General features: G+C 37.8%; 1 protein-coding gene across 1 annotated transcript in view; it reads left to right on the top strand.

Moving 5' to 3' along the window:
• Window positions 1–15,852, top strand: part of HAPLN1 (hyaluronan and proteoglycan link protein 1) — a 71,302-nt gene that overhangs the window by 31,672 nt on the left and 23,778 nt on the right. Inside the window, exon 2 of the mRNA XM_067731175.1 lies at window positions 7,318–7,443. Within this exon, the coding sequence (XP_067587276.1) occupies window positions 7,344–7,443 (100 nt within the window). The 5' untranslated portion in view covers window positions 7,318–7,343. The remainder of the gene's footprint in view (window positions 1–7,317; window positions 7,444–15,852) is intronic.

Raw genomic sequence — 15,852 nt, 5'->3', positions numbered from 1 at the left:
TTTGTCCCAAACTCTATCAATATTCCTCCAAGAGACAGCTGGCAAAGAATAACCAGCCAAAAAGCAATAAGTGAATCAAAATGCTACTTAAACAAGCATTATTGATGTCATCCCTTTAAAAATCCATTAATTTGTTTTTTGAGGTGAACAGTCCTAAAATGCAATGTAAGTAGAATGGAGGGCCTGATATCTCCGTTAAGAAAAAGTTGAATAATAATAACAACAAAGAATGTGTGGAAGACTTTGACATTTGTCATCAACTATTCTAATTGATGGATAAAAAAAAATCTGACCCTGAAGCAGTTGAATTACTTCTCTTAAGAGTCACACAACTGGAGTGACAAAGCAAAGAATGAAACTAAATTCTGCCTTTCCTCCATCACACTCATAACATATTGCCCATCTCCCTAGGATAGCCCCCATTTACATGGTACTGGTTTCCCATACAGTTATAAATAGTTCTTCTGTTCACTCTCTGCCCTGGTTTGGATGATAAATCATATGATCACATCAAATATCAAATAATGTAATAAATATAATAAATACAGGGAAAAGAGAAGAGAAAAAAATGAAGTTACAGTGGATGGGTAAGATTTGTAGGTAACAAATGGAGAAATAGAAGCAGAAAAGCAAAAGATAAAAAACATCTTTGAAATGAAAAATTTAGGGGCAAAATGGAAATTAAATAGGCTGATTTCAAAGTATGGAGGAGGAAGGAAAAAAGTCATAAAATTTAAAATGCAGCTTATTTTGAGAGTCGTGAGGACCCTATGTTCAATTATTCTAAGGTTTTAACATTACCGGACACCCTGGTGACCTCGTAGTCTAGAAATGGTCAGTCTGTTGCTTCCTTGTCCTTGGCGTGATCCTTTCCTTTCGTAACTCAGCTTTGACTCCCTGAAGCTCAAGCACGAGATGAAGAACGCCTGGTATTCTTAAGGGCTTAGACACGTGGTTCTCCAATCTGAGCCTGCGTCAGACTCACCTGGAGGAGGGGGCAGGGCTTGTGAAACACTGCCAGCTGGGTCCTACCCTCAGTTTCTGATTCAGGAGATCTGTCGTAGCCCCAGGGAATTCGCTTTTTTAATGAGTTGCCTGGTATTACTACTGCTGCTTCAGGCCCTCCTCTGTATTTTGATTCCTGCACTCATTTCAAATAGTGAACTTTTTTTTTTAATTGAACTATAGTTGATTTACAATGTTGTGTTAGTTTCAGGTGTACAGCAAAGTGACTCAGATATATATATATATATATATATATATACACACATAGATTCTTTTCCCCAATAGTTTATTACAAAATATTGAGTAGAGTTCTCTGTGCTACACAGTAGGCCCTTGATGGTTATCTATTTTATATATAGTAGTGTGTTATGTTAATATATTAATCCCAAACTCCTAATTTATCCCTCCCCCGCACCTTTCCCCTTTGGTAACCAGAAGTTTGTTTTCTGTCTGTGGGTCTGTTTGGTATATAAGTTCATTTGTATCATTTTTAGATTCCACATACAAGAGATAGTGAACTTTTTAGAACTCACCTGCCTCTGAGAAGGAGATATCTTTAGTTTGCTATTTTCTTACATTTATCCATGAAAACTGATCAGGTTTGAGGTGAGCCATGCCAGCTTGATAACAATACCTTAGTCTGCATAGTTTTTATACTTTTCAAAAACACTTTTCACCTTGGGGAAAAAAATTATTAGTATTTTGTAGGTGAAAAACTTGAGACCTGATGTGTCGATTATGAGACCTGGTATAGAACTCATGTTTTCTTCCTCCTGACCTAGGACTTTTTCCAGCTTCTTAGGTTGCTAAAGGATAACGCCAAGGAAGCAGCAGACTGACCATGGCCTGAGAAGGAGGTTACCACAATGTCTGTGGCTAGACATCTAATTCAGGGCATCATAAATCCTCTTCTACTTCTTCAGTAGTTTGCACTTTCATAGAACAATGCAAGATGACAGGGCAGATGTTTTGTTCACTTGGAGTTTATACAGACTCACTCCCTGAGGGTAGTTATTGTTGTATAACTGAACACAGATTTTTTTCATTCATGGCTTCTCTTTTGATCACTGGGTATATTCCAAGCAGTTCTGCATTCTGCCCCATTGTGTGCAGTAAATCCTGGGGCTTAGGTAAACACCAGGGGTCCCTCCGCACACTGAACAATTCAAATGCATCAGTAGTCTGAGTTCTTTAGCCATCATTTGGGTCAGTGGTCTGACTCCTGGATTTTACACACCTGCAGAGTCAAAACAGAAAACAAAGCCAACCAATAAAAACAAAACAAGTGATGAGTCAGCATAAGATTGTCATTAAAAATATATTGCTTAGTAAGTATAAAATAATCTACAATTTTAAAAAGTCTAAAAGTTATAATTCCATGAAATAAAGGCCATTCTAACAGAAGAATGGTCAGAAAAAAAAAACAGTTTTTAAAAGTTGAATTAATTTAACCTAATGAAAAAGTATACTTTGCAGTCCCTTGTTTTTTTTTCATTTCACTGCACCACTGATCATGGACCAGCTTCTGCCTGTAACTAGATCAGACTTGAAAGATATCAAGAAGGAGAAGATTCAGTCTATTTTAAAATAATTCTGTCCAATCAGATTCTATGGTTTGCTCATTCAGCTTCTAGCAACCTCTGTATGGATTCTCATAACCTGTAAACTAAATTTCAAGTGCTGAATTGAAACCTGGTGTATGTAATTATGCCCTCAATGGAGAAGAAAAACAACTCTTCACCTGTCCTCTATGTAACTACACACGTGATCTTTAAACAGTGTAAAAACTCGCCTCAGTCTTGGCTCCTTTAGTCCTGGTTTCTCCCAGGTCCAGTTTTCCATTCGCCCTTCCTCTTGGCACACAGGATGCGCGTGCAGTGAGGAAAGCATTCCAACTTTGGATGTACAGACGTCTCGTGCCAACAGTGCTGTGATCAGTGCTATGCCTACAACCAGTGAGAGAAGGAGGAGAAGCACTCCAGCTTGTGTGAAGCCTTGGAAGAGTTGTGAGAGCTGATGGCATTCCTCAGGGTACACCTGACACCAGTGATGGCGGTGGATTGTGCAGGCTCTGGGGTCACATCAGACTGCCCAGATCCCCAGCTTCTCACTTCACATGATGCGGACTTCACCACTCTGTAAAATGTGTATACTAACATACTTCAATTGAGCTGTTCTGAGAAATAACAATTAAATGGGTGAAGCTTCAAGGACAGTACCAAGCATGTACAGTTGTCCCCAGAGTCCTTGTGGGAATTGCTTCCAGGATGCCCTGTGGATACCAAACCCCACAGATGCTCAAGTCCCTTATACAAAATGCTCAAGGGCTTCCCTGGTGGCGCAGCGGTTAAGAATCCGCCTGCCAATGCAGGGGACATGGGTTCGAGCCCTGGTCCGGGAAGATCCTACATGCTGTGGAGCAACTAAGCCCGTGCACCACAACTACTGAAGCCCATGCACCTAGAGCCCGTGCTCCACAGCAAGAGAAGCCACCGCAATGAGAAGCCCGCACACCTCAACGAAGAGTAGCCCCCGCTCGCTGCAACTAGAGAAAGCCTGCGCACAGCAACGAATACCCAATGCAGCCAAAAAATAAATAAATTTATTTAAAAAAATAAAATAAAATGCTCAAGTCCCTAATATATTTGCATATAACCTAGGCACATCCTCTTGTATACTTTAAATCATCTCTAGATTACTTATAATAACTAATATGATGTAAATGCTATGAAAATATTTGAAATTAAAGTTTTGCTTTTTTGGTACTTTCTGCAATATTTTTCCCAAATATTTTTGTTCTGAGATCGGTTGACTCCGAGGATGCAGAACCCATGGATACAGAGGGCCCACTGTAATAGTATTTCAGGAAATATGTGGCATTAGCTCTCAAGACACAGAAAATAGCATACAGGCCTTCCACTTTGTTTTATTTCCCCATTGCCCAATACAATAATTTTAACACAGTAGGTGTTTAAGAAATAGCAGTCGGCCACTTTGGTATTAGACTATTGGTATTGTATGTCTTTGTGTCTATCAAACTATTAGACTTTCAGGTTGGGCCGATATCTTGCTTCCAAATAGTGGTTCAGTTGTCACCAAAGCAGAACTGTAAAATCACAGTACTATCATGCCTGTGACTGTGAACACAGACATCTCAATTTGAACTCATCTTGAAGCTGTCTACAGCATCACGGTGGCAAGGTTTGATAGGCTGTAGAAAGAGACCAGCAGTGAGCTGCAGGGGAACTAAGACTGTTAATTCAAGGCTGGCAATAACTGGTTGTATAGAAGCCCCCAAATTTCCTAAATTCTGCTCTTATCAAAAACTGAAAAATTTTAACCAAAATTACCTGGATATTCAGAGAAGACATCATTACAAATGCAAATAAACAGGGTTCAGTGTCCTTCTCCTTTGAGGACCAGCACACAGACAGCGGGCACAGCCCTCATCCTCAGGAACCTCAACCTAGTGTGCAGCACCTCGTGTGTACTTGCAGTTTGCTTAAACACCTGAAAATTGTGTCCCTGAGGTTTGCTTTCCTAGTTTCATGTCTTTTGGTGAGACAGTTGTTATACCGCCAGGGTAACAGAGACCATCTCCACTTTCTCCTACCTGGACTGCACTGATGCCCGTGTAGGGGTATTTGCACTGAGGATGTGTAATGTCCTCAGCTATTTTAATTAAAGATGGTGCACGTGTGAACGCACGTGTGTGTGCCCACACGTGAACCACCGTGGTAGTGCTCATGGTACCAGAGTGATGCTGTAAACAAGGCAGGGCACGACCTTGCCACGAAAAGTGCCATCTGACTCTCATATGCAAGCCTTGGGAAAAAAGTTCATACCCACATATAACATAAGTCAAAGTTTTCATATCACCTATGTTCAAGTAAAAGAGCCTAAATAAGAAAGGCAACAAAATAACTTTCTTTTTCAGAAAAATAAGCACAACTCAAAGTAGGTGTTGCTTTTGCCTAAGGCAAATACGAACATTGTCGCTTTCTTAGATGTGTGACCTCCAACAAGGTAACTGTGTCAGAAAAAAATGGAAAGATTTGTCTCACAGGATTATTATAAGGACTGCATGAGCCATTACACGCACAGTGCTTAGCAGAGCACTTGGCACATAGTAGACATTCAATTAAAAGGAACTGCTGTTATTATTATTTATCTCCAGCACTGCTCCCACCCCAGGATGTTTGCATTTTAAAATTGGGTCGTTGGATACTTAATATTGTGACACAATGGAATGAATCCTTAGTGATATAATTTTTAATACTATGATATGGAATTAAAGTAGATAAATTTGTGTGTGATATATTTTAGGTACAAATGAGTAAAAATCAGGGTGACTTCTGTGGTAGGATGCATAACTCTGTGTGTGTGTGTGTGTGTGTGTGTGTGTGTGTGTGTGTGTGTGTTTAGGGGAGAGTACACAACTCCCTATAAATTATACTGTAGATGTCCACCCTAATGTGAAAGATAATCTAGCAAATTCTCTGCCTCTGCTCATCTTGACCCTTCTTAGAATGTCTCCTTTACCAGTCAAAATTGTATGTTTTTCTCACACCCTCTCTTCCACATTTCCCCCTCTCCTCTGATTCCCGTAGTGAGCAAAGAGAACAGGACACCTCATATACCCGTTGGCCCATTGTCTTATGTGTCTGTCTATAACTGTGTCAATCATATTCCAAATTCCAAAAGGTCACCTCTATTATATCTGTTCACCCAAAGTGTAGTTCGGGGCTGAAAACAGGTAATATTTGTTAACAGTATTCCTATGGAAAAAAGTCAGTTGCTTCAAAAAAATAATCATTTCCCAAAAAAACCTGAGAGGAGCAAGCAAGTGAACTCCTGAAAACAAGATCAGTAAATCGGAGAGAATTTTGCAGGTGACAGTTTTAGTTTCCTGGGAAAGTAAGTTTCTCAATTTGCTCATCCACCATCTTCTTTCTGTGACATAATGAAGAAAAAGAAAAGGGTTAAAGCAAACATGAGAGACTGAATCCTTAAGCATCACAACGATGCCGATTTTTAGAGGGGAGAAGGCAGAGAGGTACTGCTGTCCCAAGAGACTTGGGGGACGTCTGTGAGTAATGCATTAGGCTCTGGAGAAGAGGCTGGCCTGCAAGGGCCTCCAGGAACAGACTCAGAGCTCTTTAATAAGTATTCCAGGGAGTCAGGCTTTCCTGGAAAAAACAAACTAGTGTGAGAAGTCATTACTGTGCAATTTCAGTCTTAAAAATAGCCAAGTATTGTTAAGGCTGCTGTGTGCATGACAGAAAAAGAAAGCTCTTGTTAATATCTGCCTCAGCTTCCACATTAAAAGAGGAACTACACTGAAAATCTTGCCTGGCAAATACTGCAGAGGTCGTCTGGTTTGTATTATTTGGAATCACTTTTTGGTCCTTAGAATGACGAAGTTTGGGGGGGATTGTGTCCCTTTTTGTCAAATCGGTCTTGCAATAAAGGACAGCCAGGCGATGGCTCAGCCTCTTTCACTCAGGACTAGAGCTGCGCCTGGCTGTCTATTTCAGCTCTTTATTTGCTTAATTGCCCTGGGAGGCTGGCAGGAACGGTCCCTGCAGCCGTGGCTCTGCTGACTGCAGAGACCCTACCTGGCACTCCAAGTTGATGCGTCAGCATTTTAGGTAGAAATGAATGAAAAATCAATCAGGATGACTGCACTGGTAGCATGCACAACTCTAACCTAGTTTGTCTATAATTTTCAACTATTCACCATAGACCCAAGCAGTGTTTAAGATGGTGAGTCTGTAACAAATGTGCTGCTTCTGTTTAATCAGGCATTTTTGTGTGTGTCCTCTTTTCTATTTAGAACAAGCAAATCTAACCTGCTTAGGAAGCCATATGTAAAATGAATGGATTCAGTTCCGAATTAAACCTGATGACAAATATTCATATGTAGCTGTATCAAACTGTTATTAACTTATACTTCAAATTCAGAGGTTTAAATGTTTTTGAAAAGTCTGTTTATATCCTTGCCACGTCTTTTTGTAACTTGCTATAACTCTCTACATCGAAACTATACTGTTCTAAATAAATTTCTAGATTTACAATTCTGCAAAGATAGAGTTAAACACTGTTTGGACTCTGGCTACATAAGAGAAATTGGAATTGTTCAAAGCTGCAGTCTTCAGCTCCCAAAGACAGCTACAGTAACTTTCTGAGCACATCGGGTTAAATATTTTTACAGACCCATTCTATGATGATAAGGCAGTAATAAGTTGTGCAGTGCAACACTCCAAAGGGTTGCAAATCTCACAAGCCTCTTTGTATGTGATGCTTTCACAGTGAAGAAGATTCTTTGGGCTACAAAGATGAATAGTCTACTTCTTCTGGTGCTGATTTCAGTCTGCTGGGCCGATCATCATTCAGACAACTATACTGTAGATCATGACAGAGTTATTCACATCCAAGGTAAGAAAACACAGCTTCTCTTATAAAAGTCAAATCATTTCAAGTTACTTAGAGTTGAGATGCTTGGTTAGTGTTTCTTAATTTTAGTTCTGCTGCATTGACTTTTCCTTTCAGCGAATTGGTGAACATGCTCCCTGGCTTTTGAATGCTATTTCATTACAGTAGAGTTAAGAATCGGGGGACAATTAAAGTGCATTGGCTTAAGAATGTCCAGCTGCAGGGAGTTGATGCAATTGTTCAAGGCTTTTCAGTTGCTATCTTCTAAGTAGAATGGAGGGTAGAAAGTTTATTTAGAGGCAAGGCAAAAGCGGGGTGGGCGGGGGGAGAAATAGGAAGTAAAACTTAAGATGTAAGGTCATTTTGTTAGAATCATCATTAAGAAAAACATGAAAATGAAAGTCAGACAAGCTAAGGTTCAGGAAAGAGTAACTTACCCTATTAAAAGCTCCTTTGGTAAAGCTTTAGTTCCCATAGACCAATGTATTGCCCTGCATATTTCTTTTCAGCTCAGCTGAATCCTAAGCCTGGGAGCTGTAGCAGGATTTGAGGCTGCAGTACAATGCAGCTATTTCCTCAGCCCCAGCTTCAGATGAGGGACATCCTGCGTTAAGAAAGCTAAGAGACTTAGCTTTCAATGAGACTTAGCTTTCAATGTTGCATTTCAATGCAATAAGAAAAATATAATTCTAAAGGAGCTGGAGCTTCTCTCTTTGCCCTTGTATGCTGAATAATTAAAATAAGAATTACAGGATTTAACAGTTTAAACATATGATGGTATGAATTTTAGATGAACTCAGTTTGGGGACCAGAGGCATTATAAGTTTGCTAAGAGACATAAAACATCAAGTTATAGCTTCAAGGTCAAAAGTGTAGTCTCAGGAAATCGCATCCACTGTTGAAAAGTATGACTTGTGAAGGTCAAATGATAGTGTAGGTCTGGCTGGAAGTATTTTCCTGCATGTATTACAACTACCCAGATAGAATTCTGAATTTGACAATGTCTAGCTATTTTAGGCATTTCTCTTTCAGTTCTCTTTGTTTCTAACAGCTTTACGATTTTCACTGTTGGACCATAAAAAGGAATTACATAATCATAAGTTTTACTATGCAAGCTGCTGACTCAGCTGTTTCCTTTACTATATATAGTAGAATCAAAGCTGTTTCCCAGAGACTTAAGATATTTACACATAGAGATTTCTGATGAGGGAGAACATCCTTTTAACATCAAGTCACAGAAGTTTTAAATCCAATGGAGGATTAACCTTTAGCAATGGTTTCAAGCCATTACTAGACTAGATACCTGTTATTGATGTATAAATCATTTAGTCTAATTTCATGCAGCGTATAAAAATATTATTTTAAAACTATATTAACATTTTAAAAGTTACTCCTGAAGGAAGCCTGTAAGTCAGACTCAAGTTTTCTCAGCAAGGAAAACTTCTGTTGCTCCAGTCTTTCCATTCTCATATACTCTGTTGAAATTTAGTGCAAAGGAATTGCTGACACAAGGTATCAGAATTATCCAGATTATTTGCCTACACTATCCAATTTTTTAAAAAATGACTTGCTAGTCCACTTCATTTTAATTGTAAATTCATGTTCTTAGAAAGTTGCTCTGAGCTTTCAAGTAATAAAACTACAAAAAAAAAAAAAAAAACCAACTACAAGGCCTACATTTTGCTTATGGAAATTAACACTGAAATGTGATTTGGGTCAATATTATGATGCTATGTCCATAGTTGAAATATTTTAAAAAATTGCTCCAAATACCTGTTCTCATTAGTTTTTATCCAACAAAAAGTTTTCTTTTTACTTTATTATAGCATTCAGATTGAACTTTCATGTTCTCAGCCCTTCAGAGAAACACTTCCAAATGGCCTGCCATAATTTCAGTTGCCTTTTATAACACAAAAATAAACCCATAGCACAGCAGATAATCATTAAAGCAGATAACCTTCATTACTTACATACTGGATTATTTTCTCATATTTAAAACTTTTATTTATCAAACACAGCCCTCCAAAAACAAAACAAAAACATGGCCCAGAAGGAATTTAAGGGAGCTGAAGGCTTCATAAAATTTTATGAGAATTTTGCAATCAAATGATTAAATTAGTAATCTGAATCTCAAATTCCCAAATTGTACTGATAAGCAGTATGAGCTTCTCTCAGTGACAGAAAATTATTCAAAATTCGTGTTACTACAAAAACACCTTTTCTACCTCTCATTTGTAATTAACTTTTCATTTTTGTACCTCAAGTTTCCCAGGCTTAAATAATACCAGGGGAATAATGCACATAATCCTCAAATTCTCCTTGGCTGCCTTGATAAAGATGCTGAACACTTTGTTAGCACGTTCTTAACTCTTATGCATAAGAGTTACCTAATTATTTTTTCTGAAGGCTTCCTCCTTATCTAGTTGTGGGAGACTCTATAGAGATACAGGCAAAAAAAATTTTTTAATCTGGCTTAAAAAAAAAAAGTCAGAATACCAGAGGAAAAAATGGCAAGTATAGATTCCTGGGCAAAGTGTTTCTACTGAAAAGCTTTAGATAAAATTGCACTTGTACTAATTCACTTCCTTTAATTTTTTTATTGAATCAACTTGATTATATAAGAAAGTAAACTACACTTGTCCATGGAGTCTGCTAAAACTTTGCAATCAAAATATCAGCTTCTATATCATATACTGTTCACAGTGTGGGGGATAGTAATTTCCTCAAATACTTCTACAAGAAGAGATAACTGCTGTTGACATTGTCTCTATAACAATCTCAACTAACGGATTATACTCCTCATTTCATGATGTGCCTAGTCAAACAACTTCTCAATCCTTTGAAACTTGAGTTCATTAGGAAGAATTTTATATGGAGTACTAAATCACACAAAAGCACAATTTTTAAAATATTTGGATCTGTTCTAAAAACACTCTTTGTAGACTTTCAATTACCAGTAGAAGTTCACAGATGATGAATATACTTGGTAAAATACAACTTTTACGAAGACATTTATATGGACAGCAGAGAAATTTTATGACCATTTGCCTATTAACCAAAATAGCTGCAAAACAATTATAGTTATACTGAATACGTAACCGCCTGATCTTATCCATGTCAGCGATCCAGTGTTTCCTGCCTCTGGCATTCCAAGTGCAGGTCTTCTGATGACAAGTTCAGGAGTTTTTCCCCTAATCCCAGTTACTGGCTTTAGACCTTGGGCAGTTTACTTAATCTCTTCAAGTCTCAGTTATCTGATGTATAGCATTGGGTATAATCACTGTTATTCTATAAAGCTTTGTGAGAATTAAATTAGATAATATATGGAAAAGTGCTTCGTACCCAGAACACAATAAGCACCAGTAGATGATAGTTGTTATCGCCATGTTGATTATTTCTTCACTGTCACGGAAAACTGATTTTTAAATAGAAAAAGGAGCACAAATACTGGTGGGAAAAGGTCATGCTTTTCAAATTCATTTGCTAGCAGAACCATATCATCACCTTAGTTCTAATGAAGTAAACATTTTATAAATTGCCTTCTTTGCCCTCCTTAATTCCAGTTTTAAATTTCTCCAATGGTATTAAACATTATCTGATCACTTTTACTTTCCGTGTAGAAAATGAAGCTTTCCAAACTTAAGTAATATTCCCCTTAATATACTTAGTAGGTGAACACAAATAAGCTACATTAAATTTTTAAAAAGAATAATAAGAGGAAATCTTAAGAGATGAAAACAGTTCCCTTCTTTATAATAAGTAAAACTTACGGTCACTTTTCTCAAAAGATAAAGCAATTAGATTTTTTTAAAGAAAGAGTTGTCAGAAGTTCATCTCTGTGGGTGGCAAAAATAATGGAGATCTAGAATCCCTCGCCGAAGTAGACACTCTCCACTCAATGTGGTTGGTTCCCCCTTCTTGTGCCCCAAACCACTCTTCCATCCTAGCTTAGCATCAGACTGTCAGCTTTGTAACACTCCAGCTATACAGTAGTGCCTGGCACATACTAGGCACTTAATATATGTGCTGAATACATGAATGAGTGCGATGAGACACGTCTAAATTACCACTCTTGTAATGAGCACTTCTCAAGTCCTGTGGCATCCATGGCATTTAGCAACACACATCGTGTGGGCCTACATCGTGTAGGCCTAATGTACGTTAATAGATCACTGCTTTCATTGTGTAATGTTGGCATAAAGTAAATCATAGTTTACAGAATTTAAGAACTTAAAAGGACTTTAATATAGATCATTGAGATCAATACGCCATTGTATAAATGAGGAAATCAAGACCCAGCACTTAAATGTTGCTTGGCCCAGGCTGCATGGCTGATGAGAAGTTTCTCTTGGCTAACCCCCTTCTTCAAATCTGGGATCATTTTTCACCTTCTTTTTTTTTCTTTTTTTTGCGGTACGCGGGCCTCTCACTGTTGTGGCCTCTCCTGTCGTGAAGCACAGGCTCCAGACGCGCAGGCTCAGCAGCCATGGCTCATGGGCCCAGCCGCTCCGCGGCATGTGGGATCTTCCCGGACTGGGGCACGAACCCGCATCCCCTGCATTGGCAGGCGGACTCTCAACCACTGCGCCACCAGGGAAGCCCTCACCTTCTTAATGAATGCACCCTGACTACTGTGCTCTTCCCCGCCTCTGGCATCCCTATCTACCTCTGATCTTCTTTTCCTTTTCTCTGTAGTCCTGGATATCTACTTTACTTATTTTTATGCAATTGTTTGTGTCCATCTCTGCCACAAGAACATATATCAGCTCCACGAGGGCAGGGATCTTTGTCTGATGTATCCCAGTCACCTAAACTAATACTGGGCACATAGTATAGGTAATCAATACATTTGTTAAATAAATTCAGGGCCAAAATCTAGGAACTTTTCCTAATCAAGTCCTAGTCAGTCTTTCCAAATCTCAGGAAACTTTACAGTTTGTACGATGAGAGGCAGCAGATAAGGAAGAGGATTCTGAGTTTCGATAGCAATTTTTGTTTGGTCATTTTTTATTGCTCCCACACTGCACATAGCGTCTTACAATCCAGGAAAATCCACCAGAGGCAGGATGCAGCAATCCTCCTAATGTGTGCACGAAGCTTTGAAGAGTATTTGATTTACATTTGGTCACTGCAATGCTATCGTGTTCCTTATGTAATATCTGCAGAGTTGGGATCTGGTGGTGCAGAGAGGATCAAAAGGAGTGAAGTGATTTTAATAATGGATGATCATAAACCATCTACAGAACAAAAGTTTAATGGGAGAGCTAGATAAGCATTCTCTCTTCCACTTAAAACTTGTCTGGACTCAGACTCCATGAGTCTGTTTACTAAAAGTTAAATTATAATTTATTTTTTCTTTTCGAGGCAGAGTACACTATCTACAGCTACAAATGCAAAATCCATGAATATCAACTATATTTTCCAAATTGCATTTGGCTAAATGCATACACTGTTAATAATACTATCTAGAAATTATGAGCTATAAAATATTAGAGAATTTCATCATGAAATTATAAAAATTAGCAACATCCTAATTCTAAAATCTCTTCTTAACTTACTATAGGATGTGAAACCGAATATGCTAATAAGAACCTACTGCTTTAAACACAGCCTTATCATTTGATCGGAATAAGAATATCACCATATAAATACAATAAATAAAACCAAAAGAGATGAAGGAAAATGTATATAGGCATATACATACATATGTAAAAATACTGCACGCATACATATATACACTTATTTGGCCTGCTGTAACAGAATACCATAGACTGGGTGGCTCATCAACAATAGAAATTGATTTCTCACAGTTCTGGAGGCTGGGAAGTCCCAGATCATGGTGCTGGCACATTTGGTGTCTGGTGAGAGCTGGCTTCCTAGTTCAGAGATGGCTGTCTTTTCTCTGTGTCCTCACATGGCAGAAGGGGACAAGGGACCGCTCCTGGGTCCCTTATATAAGGGCACTAATTCCATTCATGAGGGCTCCACCCTCATAACCTAATCACCTCCAAAGGCCACACCTCCAAATACCATCACATTGGGAATCAGGTTTCAACATATGAATTTGGGAGGGGGGCACAAATGTGTCATCTACAGTAAGCACCTTAATAGGCATTGGGAATAGAATGATGACCAAAACTCACAGTCTGTCTTCATCAGGCTTATGGTCTAGTGAAAGGCAGACATTACTATGAATATAGAACTACTAACTGTGATAACTGCCATTCAATAAAGCAGTTTCTTTAAATTATAGGTATAAGTCAAGCATGGCAATAATTTTCCTCAACTATATAGTTGGTACACTAGGTACACACACACACATATAGTTTATACATTTATACACACATACACAACGGTTACAAATAGAAAAAGCAAGGAATGAAATGCAACTTCGCATTTGCTAGCGCATTGCCCAGTCTTCTGTGCATTTGTGTGTCCTTTTGAAATAATCTACTCATTCGGGCATTTGCTAAACATTGGCCTTCTTTGTGCAAAATACTGAGTTATTCTCTACGGAAGAACAAACCATCTCCTCAGTGAGCTTAATGACAATATTATCAGGGCGACAAAGATGACAAAAAACAATAAAATAAGTGTTATATAGAGGTTGAAATATGAAGAAAAGAATAATTAGTTACCAAACAAAAATATCCTACTATTTAGAATTTTGTATTCATACTCACTTTTTAAACCCATAAAATACACCTTAAGAATATTTCTAAACTTGTTGTAGGGTAGCCTAAAATGCTGAATTCTATGTTATTCTATAATGCATCTATTAAAACAATGAATTTTAGAATATTTCCAGGTATAAAAACCTATATTTAATAATATTTTCAGGTAGCAACAAATTCACACTAACAGCCATTGCGTTCTCTGTTCCATCCTGAGTGCTGAAATTGGCAAATTATGCAGGAAGCCAATGACTGTTTGGAAGCTTTCCCAAAGCTTTTTTTCCCCCCCCCAGAAAAATCCATTAAATACAGAAGCCTTTTTCTTTGGTTGCAGCTTTGCTGGAACCAATGTTGACTCAGCTAAAGCACTGACCTATAGCTGAATGGATTAATGTTAAAGTAATTTCAACATGCTATATTTCTCTGACTTTCCCAGCTACCAAGAAAGAATAGTTAGATTTCTTTATCGCTTTGGCTCTTTATTTTAAATGGAAAATGGAAACTACTCTTTTAGGAATGTATTTTGGAGTACAAAAATCTACCAAAGTGCTAAGTTAAAATATTTCATTAAGAGGTATCAAAGTGAAAACATCCAGGGGGTGGGAGGGGATCTTTGTTACAGAAATATTTTTATTTCAAAATGAAGACACTGAAAGCATAAGAAATCTAAAAGTTCTATACAAATCACTTCAAAGACATTTTGTGTATTTTGTATTGCTACAATGTAGTAGCAGCACTACATATGTTCTCAAAAATGATTATCAAGTAGTCAGTACAAATTGGAGCCATTTTAATCTTGTTTTAATTAAACACGTTGGTTGCTTGACTTGAGTACTTCCTCGGTAACTAATTACCACATGTATAAACTCTGAGTAGTATGTTTTTACATACTCAAGGATTATGCTATGAAATGTACTAAAGAATATTCAGCTAAACAAGAATTCTACCTACCTTTCCCACACACTGTCCACTCAAACAAGACAAGGACATTAAGGATAAAAACACAGAAAAACCATAGTCCATCAAGTACAAAATTAACAAAGCAAGTTAGAACAGGGAACATTTACTACAGTCAAGGGCTCAGATTAGGTGAAGGGGGTGGAAAGAAGGGCGAGTCGTCTCTTGTTTCTAAAGAGAGATCGTAAATTTAAAATAGAAACACCACTGAAAACATATCCTTGAAGTGAGGAGATTTCCGCTTCTAGAGGATTCTATTTGAAGTGGTGTTTGTTTGCTTCCTTGCTTTGCCTTGTTCCTGGAAAGCATTGGAAATGACGTTTGTCCGATTGGCTCAGAGTTACTGAATGGTAGGGAAAGGCACAGATGAAACAGGTGAAAGGCATGTAAGTTAAAGACAGGTTTCCTTATAAACTACAGTATGTATTACATACAGTTTTTATTTTCTTAGTTATATGGCTACATTTTTTCACAATGGATTTATGATTATCTGTGACCAATAATATTGCTAGTAAAAAATAATGAACACTCACACAAGGGTTTTTTCCTTTTCTGTTTTTTGCTTTTTTCAAGAATAGAGAGGAAAATTCTAAAGTTTTCTTCCCTAGAATAATGTGGGTTATGAACAATTCTTATTTTCTCTTGAAAACTGTCATAAATTATACTGAAAGGTTTTAAATCTCCAGAATTTACATATGATTATTTTATGTTCTCACTTTGCCTTGTTTTTTATCACACAATCATTAACGAAGGGTCTTAATTAGCTTAAAATACTGAAAAG

Source organism: Pseudorca crassidens, chromosome 3, assembly GCF_039906515.1.
Source record: "Pseudorca crassidens isolate mPseCra1 chromosome 3, mPseCra1.hap1, whole genome shotgun sequence".
Taxonomy (NCBI): domain Eukaryota; kingdom Metazoa; phylum Chordata; class Mammalia; order Artiodactyla; family Delphinidae; genus Pseudorca; species Pseudorca crassidens.
The sequence above is the reverse complement of the archived record's forward strand: the minus strand, read 5'-3'. Positions and strand labels throughout refer to the sequence as shown.